The sequence below is a fragment of the Pleurodeles waltl genome, chromosome 1_1 (assembly GCF_031143425.1).
Source record: "Pleurodeles waltl isolate 20211129_DDA chromosome 1_1, aPleWal1.hap1.20221129, whole genome shotgun sequence".
In the NCBI taxonomy this organism is placed as follows: Eukaryota; Metazoa; Chordata; class Amphibia; order Caudata; family Salamandridae; genus Pleurodeles; species Pleurodeles waltl.
The window spans coordinates 436,548,592-436,572,980 of record NC_090436.1 but is presented as its reverse complement, the minus strand read 5'-3'; the positions used below and the strand labels follow the sequence as shown (position 1 = coordinate 436,572,980).

At 45.7% G+C, this 24,389-nt stretch overlaps 1 protein-coding gene across 3 annotated transcripts in view; it reads left to right on the top strand.

Moving 5' to 3' along the window:
- Positions 1–24,389, top strand: part of LOC138284953 (baculoviral IAP repeat-containing protein 1-like) — a 472,954-nt gene that overhangs the window by 305,270 nt on the left and 143,295 nt on the right. For 2 of the 3 annotated variants that reach the window (XM_069224310.1, XM_069224328.1), the window contains exon 7: positions 12,567–12,740. The exons of the other annotated variant lie outside the window; for it this stretch is intronic. In XM_069224310.1, the coding sequence (XP_069080411.1) occupies positions 12,567–12,740 (174 nt within the window). The remainder of the gene's footprint in view (positions 1–12,566; positions 12,741–24,389) is intronic. 3 annotated transcript variants of the gene reach the window in all.

Sequence of the window (24,389 nt, the reverse complement as noted above, 5' to 3'; positions counted from 1 at the left end):
TCACTTGTTTATGGACGATGTATTTTTGGAAGAGATTGTGGAGCAGACAAATGTGTATGCAGAGCAATATTTGCGGGACAACGCTGCCAGACTTAAGCCTCAGTCTAGAGCTACTCATTGGGTTCCCACATATCTGGAAGAGATGAAAAGGTTTTTAGGTTTGACTTTTTTGATGGGGTTGATCAGGAAGCCGTCACTGGCTTCTTATTGGTCTACTAGTCCCTTGATGGCAACTGCTATATTTCCTGCAACTATGACACGTAATCGGTATTTGCTTCTTCTTCGTATGCTGCATTTTGTAGACAATGCTTTAGCCTTGCCACGAGATCACCCTGATTGTGACCGCCTTTTTAAGATTAGGCCTGTCCTTGATCATTTTGTGGATCGGTTTTCAGAGGTCTATGTTCCAGGCAAAGAGATAAGTGTGGACGAGTCTTTGGTCCTTTTCAAGGGGCGTTTAGTTTTTAAGCAGTACATCCCTAGTAAGAGGGCACGGTATGGGATTAAATTGTATCTGTTGTCAGAAAGCAGTACAGGATATGTTTATAATTTCCGGGTCTACACTGGTAGGGATTCCAGTATTGACCCTCCTGGTTGTCCGGCCACTTTTGGAGTTAGCGGAAAAATTGTGTGGGAACTTGCTAGACGGCTGTTTAACAAAGGTCACCATTTGTACGTAGATAATTTCTACACTGGAGTGCAGTTGTTCAAGGAGTTGTTTAGGGTGGACACTGTTGCTTGTGGCACAATCCGTTCTAACCGCAAAGGCTATCCAAGGGAGCTTGTCTGTAAAAAACTTGAGAGGGGACAGTGCAGTGCCTTGCGGAATAATGAGCTGTTAGCTATGAAATTTTCAGACAGGAGGGATGTGTACATGCTATCGACCATCCACGATGAGAGTACTTCCCCTGTGGCTGTTTGGGGTCAGGTTGCGGAAGTGCGCAAACCTGCGTGCATTTTGGACTACAATAGGCACATGGGTGGTGTTGATAGAGTAGATCAGAGGTTGGAACCTTACACTGCTCTTCGTAAGTCGTATGTGTGGTATAAAAAGTTGGCCCTACATTTATTTCATTTGGCAACTTTTAATGCCTTTATTGTATACAAGGATTGTTCACCTGAGTCAAGGATGACTTTTGTTAAATTTCAGGAGTCGGTGATAGAAAGCCTTATTGTGGTGGAACCGGCAAGAGTTCCTAGAGTAGAAGTGGTGGAGGATGTGGCTAGATTGAAAGATCGGCACTTTCCAGATCACATTCCTCCCACTCCCAAAAAAGACATGCCCACAAAGAAATGTAGAGTATGTGCCCGGAGATCAATCCGGAGGGAGAGCCGGATGTACTGCCCCGAATGCCCTTCAAAGCCTGGGCTGTGTGTGCCCAGCTGTTTTAGAAGTTACCACACAAGGAAAAACTTTTGGGAAATACCGTGAGCGTAAGCTGTCTGTTTTATATTTTCATATGTTTCACGGTTGGCATCTGTCGTGTATTTAGTTTGAGGTTTTGTGTTTGTAGTTTAGTGCCTATTTTATAATTAGTAGTTTATTTGTTGTTTATAAATTAAAAAAAGTGATTGCGGTGTGCGTGGGGTGGCGCTTGGCTGGCGGTGTGCGTGGGGTGGCGCTTGGCTGGCGGTGTGCGTGGGGTGGCGCTTGGCTGGCGGTGCCAGCCAAACGGCAGTCCACACTCCCATCAGCTGGTGTGATTCTTGTATCAGGCATGTGGGCGTATGTAAGTGATGGGCCCTTGAGTGGCGCGGTCTGTCGATGTGAGTGTTGTAATGTGCTGGGCCCGTGGCTGGCGGTGTGAATGGTCTTGTGCGTGTCATGTATGAAAGGTGTGTGAATGGACTGTAAAGCGGTTGGTGCCTTGTCGCGGCTTTACAGCTCACGAGCTGTGAGTCATTGGTTCACTTTTTTGCCTTTCAGTTATTAGCAGTGCATTTCATTTTTGTGAAATCTCTTGTTAATAAAATTTGATCCACTGAACCATCACTCACCCTCGTGCCAAATCCAACCAGTATGTGTTGTAAAAAATGACAAAACCTGCTCCGCTGTAATCAGGCGTCGCAGCACACCTGTGACACGCTAGGTGCCTCGGGTGGGACCCCGATGATGAAGCATGCCACCAACTTGGTTGGTGGGTGAGGGGTCTTCTTCACATAACCTAAGTGTGTTTCTTTTCACTATTTTAGTGTTTGGCACATCACGGACGTATGTGCACACATCAAAATGATATATTGCAAAAATACCTCTCCCTTCTATCTCTTCAGGTTTTGGGCCTTATTCTGTTGCAGGCACCTGGCCCACCCACACAAGTGAGGTATCATTTTTATCGGGAGACTTGGGGGAATGGTGGGTGGAAGGAAATTTGTGGCTCCTCTCAGATTCCAGAACTTTCTGCCACAGAAATGAGAGGAAAAAGTGTTTTTTTGGCCAAATTTTGAGGTTTGCAAAGGATTCTGGGTAACAAAACCTGGTCCGAGCCCCGCAAGTCACCCCTCCTTGGATTCCCCTAGGTCTCTAGTTTTCAGAAATGCACAGGTTTGGTAGGTTTCCCTAGGTGCCGGCTGAGCTACAGGCCAAAATCCACAGGTAGGCACTGTTTTCTTCAAAAATTTTGGTTGTGTCCACGTTGCGCTTTGGGGCGTTTCCTGTCGCGGGCGCTAGGCCTACCCACGCAAGTGAGGTATCATTTTTATCGGGAGACGTGGGGGAACGCTGGGTGGAAGGAAATTTGTGGCTCCTCTCAGATTCCAGAACTTTCTGCCACAGAAATGTGAGGAACATGTGTTTTTTTAGCCAATTTTTTAGGTTTGCAAAGGATTCTGGGTAACAGAACCAGGTCCGAGCCCCGCCAGTCACCCCTCCTTGGATTCCCCTAGGTCTCTAGTTTTCAGAAATGTACAGGTTTGGTAGGTTTCCCTAGGTGGCGGCTGAGCTAGAGGCCAAAATCTACAGGTAGTCACTTTGCTAAAAACAGCTCTGTTTTCTGTGATATGTCCACGTTGTGTTTTGGGGCATATCCTGTCGCGGGCGCTAGGCCTACCCACGCAAGTGAGGTATCATTTTTATCGGGAGACATGGGGGAACGCTGGGTGGAAGGAAATTTGTAGCTCCTCTCAGATTCCAGAACTTTCTGCCACAGAAATGTGAGGAACATGTGTTTTTTTAGCCAATTTTTTAGGTTTGCAAAGGATTCTGGGTAACAGAACCAGGTCCGAGCCCCGCCAGTCACCCCTCCTTGGATTCCCCTAGGTCTCTAGTTTTCAGAAATGTACAGGTTTGGTAGGTTTCCCTAGGTGGCGGCTGAGCTAGAGGCCAAAATCTACAGGTAGTCACTTTGCTAAAAACAGCTCTGTTTTCTGTGATATGTCCACGTTGTGTTTTGGGGCATATCCTGTCGCGGGCGCTAGGCCTACCCACGCAAGTGAGGTATCATTTTTATCGGGAGACGTGGGGGAACGCTGGGTGGAAGGAAATTTGTGGCTCCTCTCAGATTCCAGAACTTTCTGCCACAGAAATGTGAGGAACATGTGTTTTTTTAGCCAATTTTTTAGGTTTGCAAAGGATTCTGGGTAACAGAACCAGGTCCGAGCCCCGCCAGTCACCCCTCCTTGGATTCCCCTAGGTCTCTAGTTTTCAGAAATGTACAGGTTTGGTAGGTTTCCCTAGGTGGCGGCTGAGCTAGAGGCCAAAATCTACAGGTAGTCACTTTGCTAAAAACAGCTCTGTTTTCTGTGATATGTCCACGTTGTGTTTTGGGGCATATCCTGTCGCGGGCGCTAGGCCTACCCACGCAAGTGAGGTATCATTTTTATCGGGAGACGTGGGGGAACGCTGGGTGGAAGGAAATTTGTGGCTCCTCTCAGATTCCAGAACTTTCTGCCACAGAAATGTGAGGAACATGTGTTTTTTTAGCCAATTTTTTAGGTTTGCAAAGGATTCTGGGTAACAGAACCAGGTCCGAGCCCCGCCAGTCACCCCTCCTTGGATTCCCCTAGGTCTCTAGTTTTCAGAAATGTACAGGTTTGGTAGGTTTCCCTAGGTGGCGGCTGAGCTAGAGGCCAAAATCTACAGGTAGTCACTTTGCTAAAAACAGCTCTGTTTTCTGTGATATGTCCACGTTGTGTTTTGGGGCATATCCTGTCGCGGGCGCTAGGCCTACCCACGCAAGTGAGGTATCATTTTTATCGGGAGACGTGGGGGAACGCTGGGTGGAAGGAAATTTGTGGCTCCTCTCAGATTCCAGAACTTTCTGCCACAGAAATGTGAGGAACATGTGTTTTTTTAGCCAATTTTTTAGGTTTGCAAAGGATTCTGGGTAACAGAACCAGGTCCGAGCCCCGCCAGTCACCCCTCCTTGGATTCCCCTAGGTCTCTAGTTTTCAGAAATGTACAGGTTTGGTAGGTTTCCCTAGGTGGCGGCTGAGCTAGAGGCCAAAATCTACAGGTAGTCACTTTGCTAAAAACAGCTCTGTTTTCTGTGATATGTCCACGTTGTGTTTTGGGGCATATCCTGTCGCGGGCGCTAGGCCTACCCACGCAAGTGAGGTATCATTTTTATCGGGAGACGTGGGGGAACGCTGGGTGGAAGGAAATTTGTGGCTCCTCTCAGATTCCAGAACTTTCTGCCACAGAAATGTGAGGAACATGTGTTTTTTTAGCCAATTTTTTAGGTTTGCAAAGGATTCTGGGTAACAGAACCAGGTCCGAGCCCCGCCAGTCACCCCTCCTTGGATTCCCCTAGGTCTCTAGTTTTCAGAAATGTACAGGTTTGGTAGGTTTCCCTAGGTGGCGGCTGAGCTAGAGGCCAAAATCTACAGGTAGTCACTTTGCTAAAAACAGCTCTGTTTTCTGTGATATGTCCACGTTGTGTTTTGGGGCATATCCTGTCGCGGGCGCTAGGCCTACCCACGCAAGTGAGGTATCATTTTTATCGGGAGACGTGGGGGAACGCTGGGTGGAAGGAAATTTGTGGCTCCTCTCAGATTCCAGAACTTTCTGCCACAGAAATGTGAGGAACATGTGTTTTTTTAGCCAATTTTTTAGGTTTGCAAAGGATTCTGGGTAACAGAACCAGGTCCGAGCCCCGCCAGTCACCCCTCCTTGGATTCCCCTAGGTCTCTAGTTTTCAGAAATGTACAGGTTTGGTAGGTTTCCCTAGGTGGCGGCTGAGCTAGAGGCCAAAATCTACAGGTAGTCACTTTGCTAAAAACAGCTCTGTTTTCTGTGATATGTCCACGTTGTGTTTTGGGGCATATCCTGTCGCGGGCGCTAGGCCTACCCACGCAAGTGAGGTATCATTTTTATCGGGAGACGTGGGGGAACGCTGGGTGGAAGGAAATGTGTGGCTCCTCTCAGATTCCAGAACTTTCTGCCACAGAAATGTGAGGAACATGTGTTTTTTTAGCCAATTTTTTAGGTTTGCAAAGGATTCTGGGTAACAGAACCAGGTCCGAGCCCCGCCAGTCACCCCTCCTTGGATTCCCCTAGGTCTCTAGTTTTCAGAAATGTACAGGTTTGGTAGGTTTCCCTAGGTGGCGGCTGAGCTAGAGGCCAAAATCTACAGGTAGTCACTTTGCTAAAAACAGCTCTGTTTTCTGTGATATGTCCACGTTGTGTTTTGGGGCATATCCTGTCGCGGGCGCTAGGCCTACCCACGCAAGTGAGGTATCATTTTTATCGGGAGACGTGGGGGAACGCTGGGTGGAAGGAAATTTGTGGCTCCTCTCAGATTCCAGAACTTTCTGCCACAGAAATGTGAGGAACATGTGTTTTTTTAGCCAATTTTTTAGGTTTGCAAAGGATTCTGGGTAACAGAACCAGGTCCGAGCCCCGCCAGTCACCCCTCCTTGGATTCCCCTAGGTCTCTAGTTTTCAGAAATGTACAGGTTTGGTAGGTTTCCCTAGGTGGCGGCTGAGCTAGAGGCCAAAATCTACAGGTAGTCACTTTGCTAAAAACAGCTCTGTTTTCTGTGATATGTCCACGTTGTGTTTTGGGGCATATCCTGTCGCGGGCGCTAGGCCTACCCACGCAAGTGAGGTATCATTTTTATCGGGAGACGTGGGGGAACGCTGGGTGGAAGGAAATTTGTGGCTCCTCTCAGATTCCAGAACTTTCTGCCACAGAAATGTGAGGAACATGTGTTTTTTTAGCCAATTTTTTAGGTTTGCAAAGGATTCTGGGTAACAGAACCAGGTCCGAGCCCCGCCAGTCACCCCTCCTTGGATTCCCCTAGGTCTCTAGTTTTCAGAAATGTACAGGTTTGGTAGGTTTCCCTAGGTGGCGGCTGAGCTAGAGGCCAAAATCTACAGGTAGTCACTTTGCTAAAAACAGCTCTGTTTTCTGTGATATGTCCACGTTGTGTTTTGGGGCATATCCTGTCGCGGGCGCTAGGCCTACCCACGCAAGTGAGGTATCATTTTTATCGGGAGACGTGGGGGAACGCTGGGTGGAAGGAAATTTGTCGCTCCTCTCAGATTCCAGAACTTTCTGCCACAGAAATGTGAGGAACATGTGTTTTTTTAGCCAATTTTTTAGGTTTGCAAAGGATTCTGGGTAACAGAACCAGGTCCGAGCCCCGCCAGTCACCCCTCCTTGGATTCCCCTAGGTCTCTAGTTTTCAGAAATGTACAGGTTTGGTAGGTTTCCCTAGGTGGCGGCTGAGCTAGAGGCCAAAATCTACAGGTAGTCACTTTGCTAAAAACAGCTCTGTTTTCTGTGATATGTCCACGTTGTGTTTTGGGGCATATCCTGTCGCGGGCGCTAGGCCTACCCACGCAAGTGAGGTATCATTTTTATCGGGAGACGTGGGGGAACGCTGGGTGGAAGGAAATGTGTGGCTCCTCTCAGATTCCAGAACTTTCTGCCACAGAAATGTGAGGAACATGTGTTTTTTTAGCCAATTTTTTAGGTTTGCAAAGGATTCTGGGTAACAGAACCAGGTCCGAGCCCCGCCAGTCACCCCTCCTTGGATTCCCCTAGGTCTCTAGTTTTCAGAAATGTACAGGTTTGGTAGGTTTCCCTAGGTGGCGGCTGAGCTAGAGGCCAAAATCTACAGGTAGTCACTTTGCTAAAAACAGCTCTGTTTTCTGTGATATGTCCACGTTGTGTTTTGGGGCATATCCTGTCGCGGGCGCTAGGCCTACCCACGCAAGTGAGGTATCATTTTTATCGGGAGACGTGGGGGAACGCTGGGTGGAAGGAAATTTGTGGCTCCTCTCAGATTCCAGAACTTTCTGCCACAGAAATGTGAGGAACATGTGTTTTTTTAGCCAATTTTTTAGGTTTGCAAAGGATTCTGGGTAACAGAACCAGGTCCGAGCCCCGCCAGTCACCCCTCCTTGGATTCCCCTAGGTCTCTAGTTTTCAGAAATGTACAGGTTTGGTAGGTTTCCCTAGGTGGCGGCTGAGCTAGAGGCCAAAATCTACAGGTAGTCACTTTGCTAAAAACAGCTCTGTTTTCTGTGATATGTCCACGTTGTGTTTTGGGGCATATTCTGTCGCGGGCGCTAGGCCTACCCACGCAAGTGAGGTATCATTTTTATCGGGAGACGTGGGGGAACGCTGGGTGGAAGGAAATTTGTGGCTCCTCTCAGATTCCAGAACTTTCTGCCACAGAAATGTGAGGAACATGTGTTTTTTTAGCCAATTTTTTAGGTTTGCAAAGGATTCTGGGTAACAGAACCAGGTCCGAGCCCCGCCAGTCACCCCTCCTTGGATTCCCCTAGGTCTCTAGTTTTCAGAAATGTACAGGTTTGGTAGGTTTCCCTAGGTGGCGGCTGAGCTAGAGGCCAAAATCTACAGGTAGTCACTTTGCTAAAAACAGCTCTGTTTTCTGTGATATGTCCACGTTGTGTTTTGGGGCATATCCTGTCGCGGGCGCTAGGCCTACCCACGCAAGTGAGGTATCATTTTTATCGGGAGACGTGGGGGAACGCTGGGTGGAAGGAAATTTGTGGCTCCTCTCAGATTCCAGAACTTTCTGCCACAGAAATGTGAGGAACATGTGTTTTTTTAGCCAATTTTTTAGGTTTGCAAAGGATTCTGGGTAACAGAACCAGGTCCGAGCCCCGCCAGTCACCCCTCCTTGGATTCCCCTAGGTCTCTAGTTTTCAGAAATGTACAGGTTTGGTAGGTTTCCCTAGGTGGCGGCTGAGCTAGAGGCCAAAATCTACAGGTAGTCACTTTGCTAAAAACAGCTCTGTTTTCTGTGATATGTCCACGTTGTGTTTTGGGGCATATCCTGTCGCGGGCGCTAGGCCTACCCACGCAAGTGAGGTATCATTTTTATCGGGAGACGTGGGGGAACGCTGGGTGGAAGGAAATTTGTGGCTCCTCTCAGATTCCAGAACTTTCTGCCACAGAAATGTGAGGAACATGTGTTTTTTTAGCCAATTTTTTAGGTTTGCAAAGGATTCTGGGTAACAGAACCAGGTCCGAGCCCCGCCAGTCACCCCTCCTTGGATTCCCCTAGGTCTCTAGTTTTCAGAAATGTACAGGTTTGGTAGGTTTCCCTAGGTGGCGGCTGAGCTAGAGGCCAAAATCTACAGGTAGTCACTTTGCTAAAAACAGCTCTGTTTTCTGTGATATGTCCACGTTGTGTTTTGGGGCATATCCTGTCGCGGGCGCTAGGCCTACCCACGCAAGTGAGGTATCATTTTTATCGGGAGACGTGGGGGAACGCTGGGTGGAAGGAAATTTGTGGCTCCTCTCAGATTCCAGAACTTTCTGCCACAGAAATGTGAGGAACATGTGTTTTTTTAGCCAATTTTTTAGGTTTGCAAAGGATTCTGGGTAACAGAACCAGGTCCGAGCCCCGCCAGTCACCCCTCCTTGGATTCCCCTAGGTCTCTAGTTTTCAGAAATGTACAGGTTTGGTAGGTTTCCCTAGGTGGCGGCTGAGCTAGAGGCCAAAATCTACAGGTAGTCACTTTGCTAAAAACAGCTCTGTTTTCTGTGATATGTCCACGTTGTGTTTTGGGGCATATCCTGTCGCGGGCGCTAGGCCTACCCACGCAAGTGAGGTATCATTTTTATCGGGAGACGTGGGGGAACGCTGGGTGGAAGGAAATTTGTGGCTCCTCTCAGATTCCAGAACTTTCTGCCACAGAAATGTGAGGAACATGTGTTTTTTTAGCCAATTTTTTAGGTTTGCAAAGGATTCTGGGTAACAGAACCAGGTCCGAGCCCCGCCAGTCACCCCTCCTTGGATTCCCCTAGGTCTCTAGTTTTCAGAAATGTACAGGTTTGGTAGGTTTCCCTAGGTGGCGGCTGAGCTAGAGGCCAAAATCTACAGGTAGTCACTTTGCTAAAAACAGCTCTGTTTTCTGTGATATGTCCACGTTGTGTTTTGGGGCATATCCTGTCGCGGGCGCTAGGCCTACCCACGCAAGTGAGGTATCATTTTTATCGGGAGACGTGGGGGAACGCTGGGTGGAAGGAAATTTGTCGCTCCTCTCAGATTCCAGAACTTTCTGCCACAGAAATGTGAGGAACATGTGTTTTTTTAGCCAATTTTTTAGGTTTGCAAAGGATTCTGGGTAACAGAACCAGGTCCGAGCCCCGCCAGTCACCCCTCCTTGGATTCCCCTAGGTCTCTAGTTTTCAGAAATGTACAGGTTTGGTAGGTTTCCCTAGGTGGCGGCTGAGCTAGAGGCCAAAATCTACAGGTAGTCACTTTGCTAAAAACAGCTCTGTTTTCTGTGATATGTCCACGTTGTGTTTTGGGGCATATCCTGTCGCGGGCGCTAGGCCTACCCACGCAAGTGAGGTATCATTTTTATCGGGAGACGTGGGGGAACGCTGGGTGGAAGGAAATGTGTGGCTCCTCTCAGATTCCAGAACTTTCTGCCACAGAAATGTGAGGAACATGTGTTTTTTTAGCCAATTTTTTAGGTTTGCAAAGGATTCTGGGTAACAGAACCAGGTCCGAGCCCCGCCAGTCACCCCTCCTTGGATTCCCCTAGGTCTCTAGTTTTCAGAAATGTACAGGTTTGGTAGGTTTCCCTAGGTGGCGGCTGAGCTAGAGGCCAAAATCTACAGGTAGTCACTTTGCTAAAAACAGCTCTGTTTTCTGTGATATGTCCACGTTGTGTTTTGGGGCATATCCTGTCGCGGGCGCTAGGCCTACCCACGCAAGTGAGGTATCATTTTTATCGGGAGACGTGGGGGAACGCTGGGTGGAAGGAAATTTGTGGCTCCTCTCAGATTCCAGAACTTTCTGCCACAGAAATGTGAGGAACATGTGTTTTTTTAGCCAATTTTTTAGGTTTGCAAAGGATTCTGGGTAACAGAACCAGGTCCGAGCCCCGCCAGTCACCCCTCCTTGGATTCCCCTAGGTCTCTAGTTTTCAGAAATGTACAGGTTTGGTAGGTTTCCCTAGGTGGCGGCTGAGCTAGAGGCCAAAATCTACAGGTAGTCACTTTGCTAAAAACAGCTCTGTTTTCTGTGATATGTCCACGTTGTGTTTTGGGGCATATTCTGTCGCGGGCGCTAGGCCTACCCACGCAAGTGAGGTATCATTTTTATCGGGAGACGTGGGGGAACGCTGGGTGGAAGGAAATTTGTGGCTCCTCTCAGATTCCAGAACTTTCTGCCACAGAAATGTGAGGAACATGTGTTTTTTTAGCCAATTTTTTAGGTTTGCAAAGGATTCTGGGTAACAGAACCAGGTCCGAGCCCCGCCAGTCACCCCTCCTTGGATTCCCCTAGGTCTCTAGTTTTCAGAAATGTACAGGTTTGGTAGGTTTCCCTAGGTGGCGGCTGAGCTAGAGGCCAAAATCTACAGGTAGTCACTTTGCTAAAAACAGCTCTGTTTTCTGTGATATGTCCACGTTGTGTTTTGGGGCATATCCTGTCGCGGGCGCTAGGCCTACCCACACAAGTGAGGTACCATTTTTATCGGGAGACTTGGGGGAACATAGATTAGCAAAACAAGTACTATTGCCCCTTGTCTTTCTCTACATTTTTTCCTTCCAAATATAGGAGTGTGTGTAAAAAAGACATCTATTTGAGAAATTCCCTGTAATTCACGTGCTACTATGGTCACCCCGGAATTCAGAGATGTGCAAATAACCACTGCTCCTCAACACCTTATCTTGTGCCCTTTTTGGAAATGCAAAGGTTTTCTTGATAGCAATTTTTTACTCCTTATATTTCAGCAAATGAATTGCTGTATACCCGGTATAGAATGAAAACGCACTGCAGGGTGCAGCTCATTTATTGGCTCTGGGTTCCTCGGGTTCTTGATGAACCTACAAACCCTATATATCCCCGCAACCAGAGGAGTCCAGCAGACGTAACGGTATATTGCTTTCGATAATCTGACATTGCAGGGAAAAGTTACAGAGTAAAACGTAGAGAAAAATTTATGTTTTTTTCACCTCAATTTCAATATTTTTCTTTTTCAGCTGTTATTTTCTGTAGGAAACCCTTGTAGGATCTACACAAATGACCCCTTGCTGAATTCAGAATTTTGTCTACTTTTCAGAAATGTTTAGGTTTCTGGGATCCAGCATTGGTTTCATGACCATTCCTGTCACTGACTGGAAGGAGGCTGAAAGCACAAAAAATTGCACAAATGGGGTATGCCCCAGTAAAATGCCACAATTGTGTTGAAAAATTGGGTTTTCTGATTCAAGTCTGCCTGTTCCTGAAAGCTGGGAAGCTGCTGAGTTTAGCACCACAAACCCTTTGTTGATGCCATTTTCAGGGGAAAAACCACAAGCCTCCTTCTGCAGCCACTTTTTCCAATTTTTTTGAACAAAAACGAAAATTTCACTGTATTTTGGCCAATTTCTTGGCCTCCTTCAGGGGAACCCACAAAGTCTGGGTACCTTTAGAATCCCTAGGATGTTGGAAAAAAAGGACGCAAATTTGGCTTGGTTAGCTTATGTGGACAAAAAGTTATGAGGGCCTAAGCGCGAACTGCCCCGAATAGGCAAAAAAAGGCCTGGCACAGGAGGGGGAAAAGGCCTGGCAGCGAAGGGGTTAATAACAAGGATTTGTATCCTGGGAGCTGCGATACCACTGATGTAATGAATAAGGTATCCAGCCCTAAACTACAGTTGTACACAAGATAAGTGAGATATGGTACAGAACCATCCATTTTAGAGGACGATGACTCACACAATTTGTTAGCCTCAAGGAGGCCTGGAGAATCCTCAAAATGTCAGTCTACATGTGGAAGGCTATGTTCCACAAGGTTTGTAGACTGAGGTTTAGAATGAACGTGTATCATAAGAAGTCCATAGTCTGGATGGAGTATGCCAGGGGAAGTGCCCATGTGTTACTGATGGTCTAATATAATTCAGTGGAGTATATAGTCCTCTTATACACACGCACACACACACACACACACACACACATAACGTATACATATATACACAGGGATAGATAGATAGATAGATAGATAGATAGATAGATAGATAGATAGATAGATAGATAGATAGATAGATAGATGTCTTTGTTCAGAACTGCGTTCGCATTTATGCCCTGCTGCCTTTGCACATTCAAAAATATTCAAAGACAGTAGTTAATAATTTTCTTTTAATTATTTGCAGAACGTATTTTAACAGGACTGGACCAATTCACCTGCCTGAAGGAGCTGTACTTGAAACTGCATAACGATTGCATGATGCCTGGTGAAATATTCACAAAGTTTAATAAATGTTATAAGTTGGAGAAACTAACACTCCAACGAGTATGGTTTGGAAAAGAAGGCTCTTCTAGATTAAGTAGGTTTCATTTTGCTGTTGCTTTGAAACATGATTTGTGTACTGTGAATGACATATAAATGCAGAATTCAGACATAAACTATGATAGTTTAATGTGTACCGACATTTCATAAATGGTTGTACTAGGATAGTTTTTGCCACGGAGGTCATTACTTTAGTTCTGTTTTAAATATTTTGTGAATACGTTAAAGGGCAATGGATGAATCCCTTTCCAGGATGATGACACGCTCTTTGCAAAAACGTCAGCAAGCTGTGGGAGTTGAGGATTATGTTGGTCCTCTCTGATATGTGGATTGTGGAGAAGGTGCCGGGCCATGTCCAGGGCAGAAGAAAATGGCCATTAAGATGGAGAGCTGCTTTGTTGGGCAGTCTTCATAGCATGACCTCCACTGCTAAAGAGCACTACCTGCAAGGGGAGAGGGCTTTAGCAGATACCTCTTTTGATCTCTAAGCTCTACGTAACATAAAGAGTGTTAAATGGGTCTAGGGATTATGAGACAGGGATTGGTTTATTTGTTGAAGGAACTTGTGAATAGTGTGTTATGAAGTTGAAGAGTGGCAGCAGAAACTGCTAACCCATCGCGGATGGAGATCAGTTTGCGAGGTAGGCTGCCTCATGGGGAGTGAACTGTGAGTGCTGCTGATGCACTGCAGGCTGAAGCAAGATAGAGGCGATGAAGATGAGAGGAAGGAAATGGGGGAATAGAGAGACTAATTCTGGACACTATAAGTAAAACATTACACTTACTAATTATATTGAGACAACCGTTGTAATCTTATAGTTGCCAATCACTGAACGATACAACGGCTCGAACTTCATAAACTGCCTGAGGGGTGCAAAAGGAATGGTTGCTTTATGCACCCCTGGGTCACTTCGGTATTGCAGAAGGGGCCACAGACTCTTACATAGCTCTTCCGCGATACACATAGCGCAGGCACACATGTAGCGCTGCTGCAATATTAAAAGGGCATCCCCTCTTTTTCACGGAGGCGTGACCCTATGCAAAGGAGCAAAACGCTTTGTGCATCAGCAAGGTATTATGGATGAGAGCGCAGAGGCAAACAGGATTTTATGAGAAGCATTCACTGTGGGTCACAAGAGATGGCGGGCAATCAGTTAGGCCTCCCACCCTCCTCCGGGGTGACCCCTGCAAGGGAGCAATGTCACCCCATGGAACCTCTCATTGCAACTGTTTGCAGGCAGGTCACTCAGTGCACCTGCCATGAAATAGTACTTTTGTTAGAATGCAAATGCGACAAGTAGCTTGAGACCCAGTGAGTGTTCTTTGAGGTATTCACTTTGTTGATATGACTACATTTTAATTGCTGTATTATGGATTTTTGTCTAGGAAGTGCTTGCCTTTTGGATGCATTGGCCTCTCATTAATGCATAGTGCTACTCACAAATAACCCTTGCACATTCATCTTTTAGGTCTGGCTTAGCCAATAACATTTGGTTTTACTGAAAATTATATGTATAATATACCTACTTATAGGAGCTTTCAGGCAGTCCTCTTCATCCACTGGTCTAGTATTGTGTCATTCACATTTTTCTTCCCACCTTGACAACATACAGTATTGGACAGTGGGTTTGCACACTTCAGCCATTCGTTAACTACATTGTGAGTGACGGCATTCCACTCTTCACAAGGAGCACATCAACATTCAAAGTAATTCTCTTAAGTGCTAGCAGCCTCTGTGGCAATATGTGCACTTTGAGACCAAAAAACGTTTTTGCTTTTAGCTAATTTTTGTTTTATATTGAAGTAGTTTCCCACACAGTAACAATTGAAAAACTGTGACAGTAAAGCAATGACAGAGCCACAATGCTGGGCATGAATGCCAAACCTGTTAGCTTTGCCATTGCTTATTACACTTTGCTGTCATGATAACATGTTGAATTTATGACACACGTCTCACAAAGTTAAAAAACAATGCACACATATATGGTTTCCTAAAGGTGCCATGAAAATACTGGCCCTTTATTAACATTATCTCATGCTTTTTTTTTTTTAGTATTTATGCTTTTTAAATTTAGCATTTACTACAGAAGCTTCATCTTCTAACTCTTTTGTATAACACTCTTCTGCAAAGGTATAGTTTGGTTCTGCTGCTGCAGTCTATTCTGCCAGCCCTACTCCCAGCTTCCATATTGTTGTAACCCAAGATATTGCTTTAGTGTGAGATTTTCTTTTTAGAATCAGTGTCTTAGTCAGAAGTATATGTTTAGAAGGGCATGGCCCTGAGCTATGTCTAAACAATAAAGCTGTGAGGTATGGATACATTCTTCCCAAATACTTGTAGGGAAAAAAGCTACAGTGTACGATGTTTTTAAGCACACAATGCATTTTGGTGCCTTTGGTGCTTTGCTTTTTTTATGTTTTACTCCCCCTAGATATTGTGGTACACGACACTAGGTAGTTATAGTTAGGACTTAGGGCCTGATTCTAACTTTGGAGGACGGTGTTAAACCGTCCCAAAAGTGGCGGATATACCACCTACCGTATTACGAGTCCATTATATCCTATGGAACTCGTAATACGGTAGGTGGTATATCCGCCACTTTTGGGACGGTTTAACACCGTCCTCCAAAGTTAGAATCAGGCCCTTAGTTTCTATATAAAAAGCTTTTTTTACTTGCCTTTACCTTTGGTGCTACTCGATGAATCTTCACTATACTTTCCCCCCAAAAATTGCCAGTCAGGTCAGCTGCTGTCTGGAAAGTTTCGGTGTGATCCATCCGGGGGTGGCTGAGAAAAAGGAGGGGTCCTAAAACACGTTTTCCCCATTCATTTTTCCATAGGGATTTTGAACAGCGACTGGACGGAATTACACCAAATTTGGCAGAAAGGTAGGTCCTGGTCCAGAAAGAGTGTTTTTTTGTTTTGGTGTAATTCCTTTCAATAGTTTCTGAGAAATTAAGGGAAAACAAATTTCTATTTCTAGTGAAGTGAAGGATTCATGACCCCAACCGATCTGTTTTTGAGCTCTGAATGGCTGACAACACTTCAAAAAGAAATATTGTCAGCCAACTTGGGACTCGGCAGCCGAGCCCCCAAAACAAAATGTAAAAACAAAGTAGAAGGGGCTAGGGTACAGACACACTGACCTCTTAGCTCTGCTGGTGGGGGTCCCAGAGGAACCCCCCTCCCCCAGGGATAAAAACCATTGTTTAAAATTTTTGCCGTGATTTGTAATGGATCTGCGGATGCAGTGAACATTCTTTTAAAAATTAAATGCGGGCTCCTGTGCTTCATTTTTTGAACCCCTCAGGTGGGCCAAGTCCTGGTGGCATTTGTTTCATGGAGTGCAGAGGGGTGTCTGCCCCCCGAGCCCTGGGGATCACCACTTCCCCGGTGCTAAATGAAACTGGCGTAGGGGAGGCCCGGGGACCAACACCTCCACTTGATGATTAATCTACTGTGAGTGGGACCACCACCCACAAAAATGGATTGTAATGTGGGGAAGGCTTAATGGCCTCACTCACAGCCCCTGAGACCACCACCTCTCTGGGGATTCATTTTATTGACTTGCGGGGGCGGCATACCCCCTGCAGCCCCCAGGGATCACCACCTCCCCAGGGCTATCTAATATAAATAGGGGGGTGCCCGGCCCCTCCCCCACCCCAAGGACTACCACCTCCCGACGCTTAATTAATATTTAGTGGGGGGCCCCCATGCTGCCCCAGGGATCACCACCTCCCCAGGGCTATGTAAAATAAATAATGGTGGGATATCCAGCCCCTCCCCCACCCTGGGGACCACCACCTCCCTGGGGCTTCATTATAATTTAGTGTGGGGGGCCCTGTGTCCCTCCACTGCCACGGGGATCACCACCTATCAGGTGCATAGATAAAAAATAGTAAAAGGGGTCAGTTTCGGACCCCCTTTAGCCATGGGGACCACCACCTCCCTGGGGCTATGATTGCAGAAGGGCTATGATTGTTGGAGGGGGGCCAGGCACTCATGGAGCCCCCCTCATGGAGGCACAGATAGACCCCCACCCTCCAGGGCCAGGTCCCGGGGTGCCCACCCCCGGGGTTTAGCTGTTTGCTGGGGCTTGGCTGCAACACTGAAGCCAAGCCAAGCCACAGCAAACACTTCTGTTTTTGACAGCAGGACGCTGTCAAAAACCAAAGCTTTTCTCTCTGTTCCCTGCACGCAGGCATACATGCAGGGGACAGAGATTAAATGCTTCAGCAAGCAGGGAGCTGCTGTCAAAGCAGCTCCCTGCTTGCTGAAGCAATGGCACTGGGAGGGAAGCGGCATTTTTGTAAAATATAAAAAATAAAAAAAATAAGGAGGGACCGCGGGTGAGCCCTTGAGGGCTCCCTCATGGTCCCAGATAGCCCATAAAGGGTTAAAAAAGAAAGCGGTAGCTCAGTGTGAAGGTTGCAGGATTCGAGTCCAGTTCGCTTCCCTTTTTTTTTTGAGTACCAATTAGTTTTATATTTAAAAATGACTGATACATTTTTTATCTTAAATTGTAGAGAAATATGTCATTGTAAGTATATCATACATCAAAGCCTAAAAAACTCTCTATCTCTCTCCCTTTCACTTTCTTTCTCTCTCTCTTTCCGACTCTCTTTCAACCAATTCACAAGACATAACCGTAACTCTGCTACCAAAAACTGCTGGAGCACCCATGGAGGACTTCTTCCCACCTTAAGTTCTGAAACCACTAACACTCGGATGAGACACCATCACAAATTCTCACCCTCTGAGGGTGACTGACTCTTTGGACTTGGTGAGGGAGGTAGTAGTCTGAAACATTCAATCACAAACTAGTAACATTAAACAATAAACAATATTATACACCATGAATAATTCGACTCTGAATTAAACTCCAAACCAAATAAAGTTTAAAAGCTTTATTACAATCCCAAAATCAATGTCACATATATGGTGCGTAAAACTAAGTTATAAACATACATGAAAACCATAGGTTGACCGAAACGTCTGAAAAGATTCAATCTACTAAACATCAATACTGTTGAACACTCCAGAAGAATTATGTAGATTAGCAACAATACAAATTACCGTTTTACCAAACAAGTTCAGAGTTAGCCATTCCTAACACTAACCAGAATTGGGATTTGCATGTGTGGGAACAGGCTAACACATGCGGGCAAAAGCAAAATAAAATAAGACAAAAATAATTTGGAAATCATCTAACTAAACATAACTCACTATAAAAATGTTGCACTTATTAGTACTGAACCACATAACAGAATAGGGCAATTAAGACTATGATCAGAAACCTCATCAGGGGACCTAGAGAACAGAATGGAACAGCATACTTAGGACAGGTGTGGACAGAGTTCTGGACAGCTTCAAGACAAGAGTGAACTAACTCCAAGTTTCTAAGTTCCTCACTAATTAAAATATGCAAAATCCATTCATTCAGGGGGCACACTCTGGGCGTCAGTTTCAGCATCCAATCTTGGTAGATGGTACCTCTAAGTTTGCAACTTCCAGAATTTTCTTCAGCAAAGGTCCACTGTTCCCTACTGTGACGTCATATGGTTCTGCTAAAATGTTACATTTTCTGATAATTTGAAACATACAGTTCCTTTCACCCGATCCACAACAAACTAAAATAATATTGTTTCACATGAATATTGTAGATTCCAGCTCCATTCAACAGCTAGAACGCATTGTTACATTAACTGAATTTGCAACATGATGTTCTTCTGCAATACAATAGAGCATTCAACATTACATTTGGTGCTTAGGAAAATAATTCAGGTTAGAGGGGACAGAATAAACGAGCATTTTTCCATGACTGCTTGTAAAATGCATCTTCCAGTCCTAGTCATGTTAAGAATTCCTAATGCTTGGTAACGCAATTAATACATTAATAAAACATTTTGCACACCTTAAATTCAAATCAAATATGCAAAGCAAATTATTTTATTTAAAATATTAGGCATGTTATGTCAAAGCAATTTAAACGTGCATTTATTTTTCTAAACATGTTATGAAATCCATTTATTTCAGTGTAAGTGTGTTTAATTCATATTCATTTAATACTCATAATACAATTTATTTCTACTGTTTCTACCTAAAAATAATACTCTCATGTTAATATTCATTATTAATTCACACATATACAGATGCAAAATGGTTCATATTAAACATGATATCAAAATATGATAACTAGGCACACATATCTACCACGATTTAAACATGCATGTTTTAGTTTCTACATTATGGTGGTCATTCTGACCCTGGCGGTCTTTGACCGCCAGGGCGGAGGACCGCGGGAGCACCGCCGACAGGCCGGCGGTGCTCCAATGGGGATTCCGACCGCGGCGGTAAAGCCGCGGTCGGACCGGCACCACTGGCGGGGTCCCGCCAGTGTACCGCGGCCCCATTGAATCCTCCGCGGCGGCGCAGCTTGCTGCACCGCCGCGGGGATTCCGACCCCCCCTACCGCCATCCAGATCCCGGCGGTCGGACCGCCGAGATCCGGATGGCGGTAGGGGGGGTCGCGGGGCCCCTGGGGGCCCCTGCAGTGCCCATGCCACTGGCATGGGCATTGCAGGGGCCCCCGTAAGAGGGCCCCTACATGTATTTCACTGTCTGCTGCGCAGACAGTGAAATACGCGACGGGTGCAACTGAACCCGTCGCACAGCTTCCACTCCGCCGGCTCGATTCCGAGCCGGCTTCATCGTGGAAGCCTCTTTCCCGCTGGGCTGGCTGGCGGTCGGAAGGCGACCGCCCGCCAGCCCAGCGGGAAAGTCAGAATTACCGCCGCGGTCTTTCGACCGCGGAACGGTAACCTGACGGCGGGACTTTGGCGGGCGGCCTCCGCCGCCCGCCAAGGTCAGAATGAGGGCCTATGTCTTTTTTAAGCTTTTGAAGCTGAATATTTATTAGCTGCCATATGCTGTGTCTATGCCACTAATTAATTAATAAATGCTGCTCTCTCTCATCATTGTGTGTTCAAAGATTTGCTTGAAATAGAAAATACTGTCCAAGTAGAGTTGGAAGCTACGTAGATCAAGGCTCTGGCCAGTTAAGTCAGCATGTCACATTTCGAATGTAAAAAAAAATAAGTACAACTGAGTTGAGCAACAATGAACGTTCTCTATATGTTAATGTTAATAGCACCTACAAATCCCTTAAGGTGAACGTGAGCTCTGTATATATGCCTGTCATGCTAGGGCATTGTTAGTGAAAACTTACATTAACTGACACAATCTTACAGTTTCTTTGCAGAGAAGTTGTAGAATACAATCAACTCATTTTGACAATATTCAGACATTCAGCAAAAAGTGTTTAACTAGTTGACTTATTTTTATGCATCATTTTCATGACAGTGGTTGCTTGGAAACCGAGCACTATGGCCCATCCTAAGAGTGTCCTTACTTTATAAGTAGTCTGAGCCAGCTGCCATTAACTATGTGGTGCCTGTTGGAGAGCAATCATTATTAATAAGTCACTAAAATATAATGTGTAATAACATGTACTAAAAGGCCTAACAGAAAATGTGTGTTGGAAAAATAAACACGCAGCTTTAAAAAAGATTGATATGATGTCCACTACAATGAGTTCTATGTGAAATAATAAATGTCCATGAAAATTTATTTTGATTAATCATAATTATATGTACTGATAAAATATGAATTATTAATGTATTACAAAACTAATGTTTTTTATTATGAAATTATTTTCTTCATGTATTAGCATTAGTGAAAAGGCCTACGTTTTAGTATTTTTCCAGAAGTACGATGTTTAAACGATGCTGACTTCACTGAAAACCTTTGCAGACATTATTTTATTAGTCATTCTGCTTGACTTGCACAGTGGAAAGGTTTCTGTCCTGTTCTTGCTTCACTTGTTGTATTTCCTTGAGACAATAATTGTAAGTTTTAACAATGGGCCTTAGTTCCAGTATGAAGTAATGCTAGCTCAATGACATGTTTTATGTTGCTTTCTACATGTAATATTTGCACAAAAACTGCTGACTGTAGAGGAGGGAGGAGTGACAACGTGAGTCTATTCTGAAGCAATAAAGGAGAAAAGATACATCTGAAGCACAAAGCCTGATTGGTTGTCAACAGTCTCACTCTATAGTCTTGTCCAATTGAAGCTTAGTTAATAATTTTTAGGACTTTAATATAGCAAAGCTTTATGTGATGTTATTTAGTTCTGAGTTAGATAGGATTCTGTTTAGATGTTATTCAGCTCTTGCTTATGATTCTAACAGTTCAGATACTTTAGGCCCAACATTTCTGAATTGTTGTCTCCTTCATGTTCCTGATGCTGACTAAGGAAGACCTGGGTGATCATTATGAGTCTGGCGGTCACCTGACCGCCATATTGCGACCACGGGGGTGAACCGACCCAAACACAGCCATATCACCGCCAGTATCGCCAGTGCGGTCTGACCGCCGACGATGTCGGTTGCCATGCCCAGGACGGCAGAAGGCATTTCACCGCCCACCATATTACAAGTCAGCAGACCACCACGATTTCTGGGGCGGACTGACCACCATGAAATGCCCGGCAGAAACGGGCAGTATATAAGGTGACACTCACCTCCAGGGACATGGATGAGTCCGTGGCCGACATGGAACCAGAACTGGAAGTCTTCCCGATGCTCTACACGCAATCCAAGTACAGGAACAGTGACAATGACAAAGACGCCAACCATGAGTACAGCGGTCTAGCACAAAAGGGATGGAAGGGGAGAGTTACACACCCACATGGAACACACACCAGCCATGGTCTGCAATGCACATATACACACAAACACAAACACCCGTCCCGATACACACACACAGCCACAAACACACAAGCACACACAAATCATAGAAAGGCACAACCAAAACTCACACACCACTCCCAACACACACGCACAAACATAGCTTACACACGGATAAAAAATGGCCCAAAAAACAGAAATAACATAAACTCACAAAATGAGAGGCCGAACAAATCACTGAAATCGACACCAATGTCATAAGTTGGGCAGATGTATTAGAAGGTGAGAAGGATGTGAATGAAATATAAAACTATGTACAAGAATGGGCCATTGGCCAGTCCAACAAGTGCAATTTGCGTACATGGGCATGATGTTGCCCCAACTTGACTCCTGAACGCCTCATGGCCTCCACTGGGCAGGGACATCAATGGGGAAGGCAGGCACCACAGGGTTCAGGGGGTGGGGGTGGTGGTGAGGTTTAGGTTTGGAAGGGGGGGTTTTGTTTGCAAGGAGGTGGGAGTTTGGGCTTAGGTTTAGATGGAGGGGGAATGGTTTTGGAGCAGGGTGGGAGTGGGTACAGGTTTTGTCTTTGAGGGAGGCTTTTTGGCTGGGGGAGGGACAGGGGAAACACAGGGTGACCATGGGAGGACTGGGAGCTGGAGGGACTGGGCTGGGGGAGGGGAATGTGACGCTTGGGGACAACACAGGGTTGGGCTGGAGGAGGGAACAGGTCAAGGCAGGCAAGGAAATGTTTTTTAGGAACAGTGGGGTGGATTGTGGGAGTGGAGGTGGAGGGAGTGGTTGTGGGCATGTAGGTGTATTGGACCCGAATATAGGTGCATGCAAAGTCTGCATGTGTGAGGTGAATGGCTGTTGGGTGGGTGAGGGGGGCTGTTTATGTGATTAGGGCCATCTATGGTACTCATATTGCTTTGGTGTCTCCCAGGAATAAATGAGCATGTATACAGAAACAGAGAAAGTTATCATTCTACTAATGTGCAGATGGTGTGCCTTGCTGATCAGTATATCTCACAAGTGACTACCAAGTTCCCTGGATCTGTGCATGATGCCTACATTATGAGGAACAGCACTGTCCCAGTCCTGATTGCACAGCTAAAGACAAAGAGAGGCTGGGTTATTGGTGGGTAGGATGTTTGTTTTTACTGTCTGTCACAGCATCTTTCCTTTATCTTCTCCTCTGTTTTATTATTGTAAATATGTTATGTGTTATTCCACTATTCCCAGGTGACTCAGGCTACCCTAACCTATCCTGGCTGTTGACACCTTTGAGGAGTCTGAGGACAGAGGCTGACAATCGCTACAATGAGGCACGTGGAAGGACCAGAAGAGTGATAGAAAGGACATTTGGACTTCTGAAAGCAAGATTTCAGTGTCTACACATGTCCGGTGGATCCCTGGTTTACTCCCCTGATAAGGTCTGTCAGATATTTGTGGCCTGCTGCATGCTGCACAATTTGGCCCTCAGAAGGCATGTGCCATTACTGGAAGAGGAGGGGGGATCCAATGCACCGGTGGTAGCAGAGGAAACAGAAGACAGTGATGAAGATGGGGAGGAGGAGGATGTGGAGTACTGATTCAGCAGTACTTCCAATGACAGTCAGGTCGGTTTGTGGTTGAGTTTATTACAATCACCTCGTAAAGTGCAGTGTGGCAGCTCTTATATTTAATTCAGTAGTATGTGGTTTGCTCTGCCTCAGTCATGTCAGTGTGGTTAGTGGTACAGGCAGGAGATATGTGGCTACTGTACTCCTGCCTTTGCTATGTTTCAACTGTATGTTTGCTCAGATTGGTTTGGCCAACTCACATTTTTTACTCAGGGTGCCTCTGTAGTTAGGAAGTGCTGTTGGTAGTGTTATGGCTGTACCGATGGCCTCACACTTCACCTCTGTGATTATGGTCTCCTTGACAGTTTCCCCAGCACTGGATGCCAATCAGGATAGTGTGCCATACAGACAACTTGGCAAGGTTCTTTTCTGGGTGTATGTTCTAAGGCCATTACTGAGGTTGTTTGATGTGTGTAGTAATGTTGAAAGTTAATTACAGTGCTGTAGTTGTAGGACATGAAGCCGTGAATCTAGTATGGTATATGACACAGGATAATGTTGTTTGACAATAATCTACTTCCAATGTGTATGTCATGGATGTTTTACCCTTTTTTCAGATATTGAAGTGGTCACTACTGCGTACCCATGGAATAGCTGCTGACTGCTATCACTAAAATTGGTGGATGATGAATGGTAGCAAGCACTTACACTGAGAAAGATTACAATAAGCTGACACTACTTTGGATGAACACTGATGTTCAGTACCATTTCCTGTACAGACATTGCATAGTGATTGAATAAAAGCACAAATACAATAATTGTGTTTAAACGTGTTTATTCTTATTACAAAAAGGAAGGGATAGTGCAAAAGAATGGGCTGATTTGTGAACAAAGTCTTAAGTGTGGTGGCCCAAGGAGTTGGCAGCACAGGTCCAGTATCCATTGGGCCAAAGGAAAATGGAACAATGGCAGTCCAAAGTCAAGAAGGTGTGTCAGTCGCACACAAGGGAGACATGTTAGGAGAGGATCACTTCCTGGTAGTGGTTTTGATCTTGGCTACAGTCTCTGAAGGATGTCTGGCTTGCAGGGAACGTTTGCGGAGGGGGGTCCTCTGCTACAGAGGGGTGCTGGTGGTCTGTGAGTCCTCTGGCAGGGCCTCCAGTCCACTAGCTGCAGCAGATGTAGAGGGCTGGGCATGACTCTGGCTAGTGTTAAGGTCCTGCAAATGGGTGGATGACAAATGCAGAATGGTGGCTATTTCCCTAAGCCCCCCTGCAATGGAGGCCATAATGGCATTGTGGGCCTGCCACTGCTGCATGGCCTCTTGGTGATGTTCCCTCTGCAGCCTCTGGTTCTCCTGCAAAGTGGTGA